This window comes from Rhea americana, unplaced genomic scaffold (assembly GCF_003343005.1).
Source record: "Rhea americana isolate MKP2758 unplaced genomic scaffold, rheAme1 scaffold_444, whole genome shotgun sequence".
In the NCBI taxonomy this organism is placed as follows: Eukaryota; Metazoa; Chordata; class Aves; order Rheiformes; family Rheidae; genus Rhea; species Rhea americana.
In genome coordinates this window covers 285,300-286,875 of record NW_028186584.1, presented here as the reverse complement: position 1 = coordinate 286,875, position 1,576 = coordinate 285,300, and the positions used below count along the sequence as shown (strand labels likewise).

The following is a 1,576-nucleotide window of genomic DNA, read 5'->3' as shown; positions in this document are numbered from 1 at the left end:
CGGCCCCGGCGCCCCGGCCCCGCTGCACCTCTGCGCCTGGGACGACGCCTGCTGCGGTAACGGGGGCGGGAGGGGACGCGGCAGCTCGTGGGGGAATCGCGGGGGGGGGGTCCCGCGGGCCTGAGCCCCCGCTGCCTCCCCGCAGGCCTGGCCCCCGGCGGCAGCCCCCCGCCGGCACCCTGGCAGCCCCGGCACCCCCTGGCCACCCCCCGCTTCGCCCTGCCGGGCCCCCTGGGGCTGTCCCCGCCGCCCGGAGCCCCACGTCGCCCCGAAGAGCCGGCGCTGCAGCCCCCCGCGAGCTCCCCGGTGCCCCTCGCCCCGCTCCACGCCGCCGGACACGCCTGGCACTGAGGCTGCGGGATCCGCCGGCGCAGAGCCCCGGCTCGCTGCTGCAGGAGTGTGCCGGCGCCGTGCCTGTGCAGACCGTCCCGTCGGCAGGTTGGCAGGCCTCAGACACGGGCCGGCACATGGGAATGAGCCTGTGCCCCTTCCCGGCTGGGTGAGGGGGTGTCCCGGCTGCTCCTGGCTCTGGCACTGCCTCCCCAGCCCACAGTGTGGCATCTCATCCTGCACTGATTTGTGCAACTCGTCCTGCAAAGATCCACGCAACCCATCCTGCACCAGCTTGGCAACCTGTCCTGCATTGATTTGTATAACTCGTCCTGCAAAGATTCATGTAATTCATCCTGCACCAGCTTGGCAACCTGTTCTGCATCGATTTGTGCAACTCATCCTGCACCAGTTCGTACAACCTGTCCTGCAAAGATTCATGCAATTTGTCCTGCAGCAGTTTGTGCAACCTGCACTGACTTGTGCAACTCGTCCTCCGCCAGCTTGTGCAACCCATCGGCACCAGTTTGTGCAACCCGTCCTGCACCAATCTGTGCAATTCATCCTGTGCCGCTTTGTGCAACACATCCTGCAAAGATTCCTGCAACCCATCCTGCACCAATCTGTGCAATTAATCCTGCAAAGATTCATGCAATCTGTCCCGTGCCAGTTTGTGCAACCCCTCCTGCAGCGATTTGTGCCCTGCCTGGCGGCTCACCCGCACGCCCAGGTGCTGCGTGGGCTGAAGGACCAGCAGGTCGGGCCCTCGGGTGCGCGGACTGCACGGTGCTCACCCCACGGCTTCTTCYGAGGCCCGTGTGCGGCACCGGGAGCAGGGGGACAACGGGGCCAGAGGTGCTGGGGGCACTGCAAGGTCCCCAGCCCCGGAGCTGCCCCGTGCCTCACCCACGGCTCTGCTTCCCTGGGGTCACCCACCTCCCGCGGCGCCTTCCCAGCCCCACCGGGCCCTGCACCCGCAGCCCCGCTCCCCCCTCGCTCACCGCAGCCTGCCCTGGCCCGCGCCAGCCGTGCAGGGACCCCAGCGCCGGCCGCGACAGCAGCTGGCTCTGCACCGCCGTGCTCCCGCGCTGCTCCCACGCTGCTCCCAGCRGGAGTTTTGCTGTTCCCTGGTATCYCCCCACCCTCCCCAAGCCCCAGGATGATCAGCTCAAAGCAGGGAAGTTTTTTTCTTTTTTACCTCCAGAAGTCATTAATGAGCAGCTGATGCATGAGRGTTCAGGGGCTT

At 67.2% G+C, this 1,576-nt stretch overlaps 1 protein-coding gene across 1 annotated transcript in view; it reads left to right on the top strand.

Moving 5' to 3' along the window:
• PAX4 (paired box 4) overlaps positions 1–503 on the top strand; it is a 4,642-nt gene extending 4,139 nt beyond the window's left edge. The window contains exon 10 of the mRNA XM_085315938.1: positions 375–503. Coding sequence (XP_085172064.1) covers positions 375–503 — 129 coding nt within the window. The remainder of the gene's footprint in view (positions 1–374) is intronic.
• Positions 504–1,576: the final 1,073 nt, after the last annotated feature.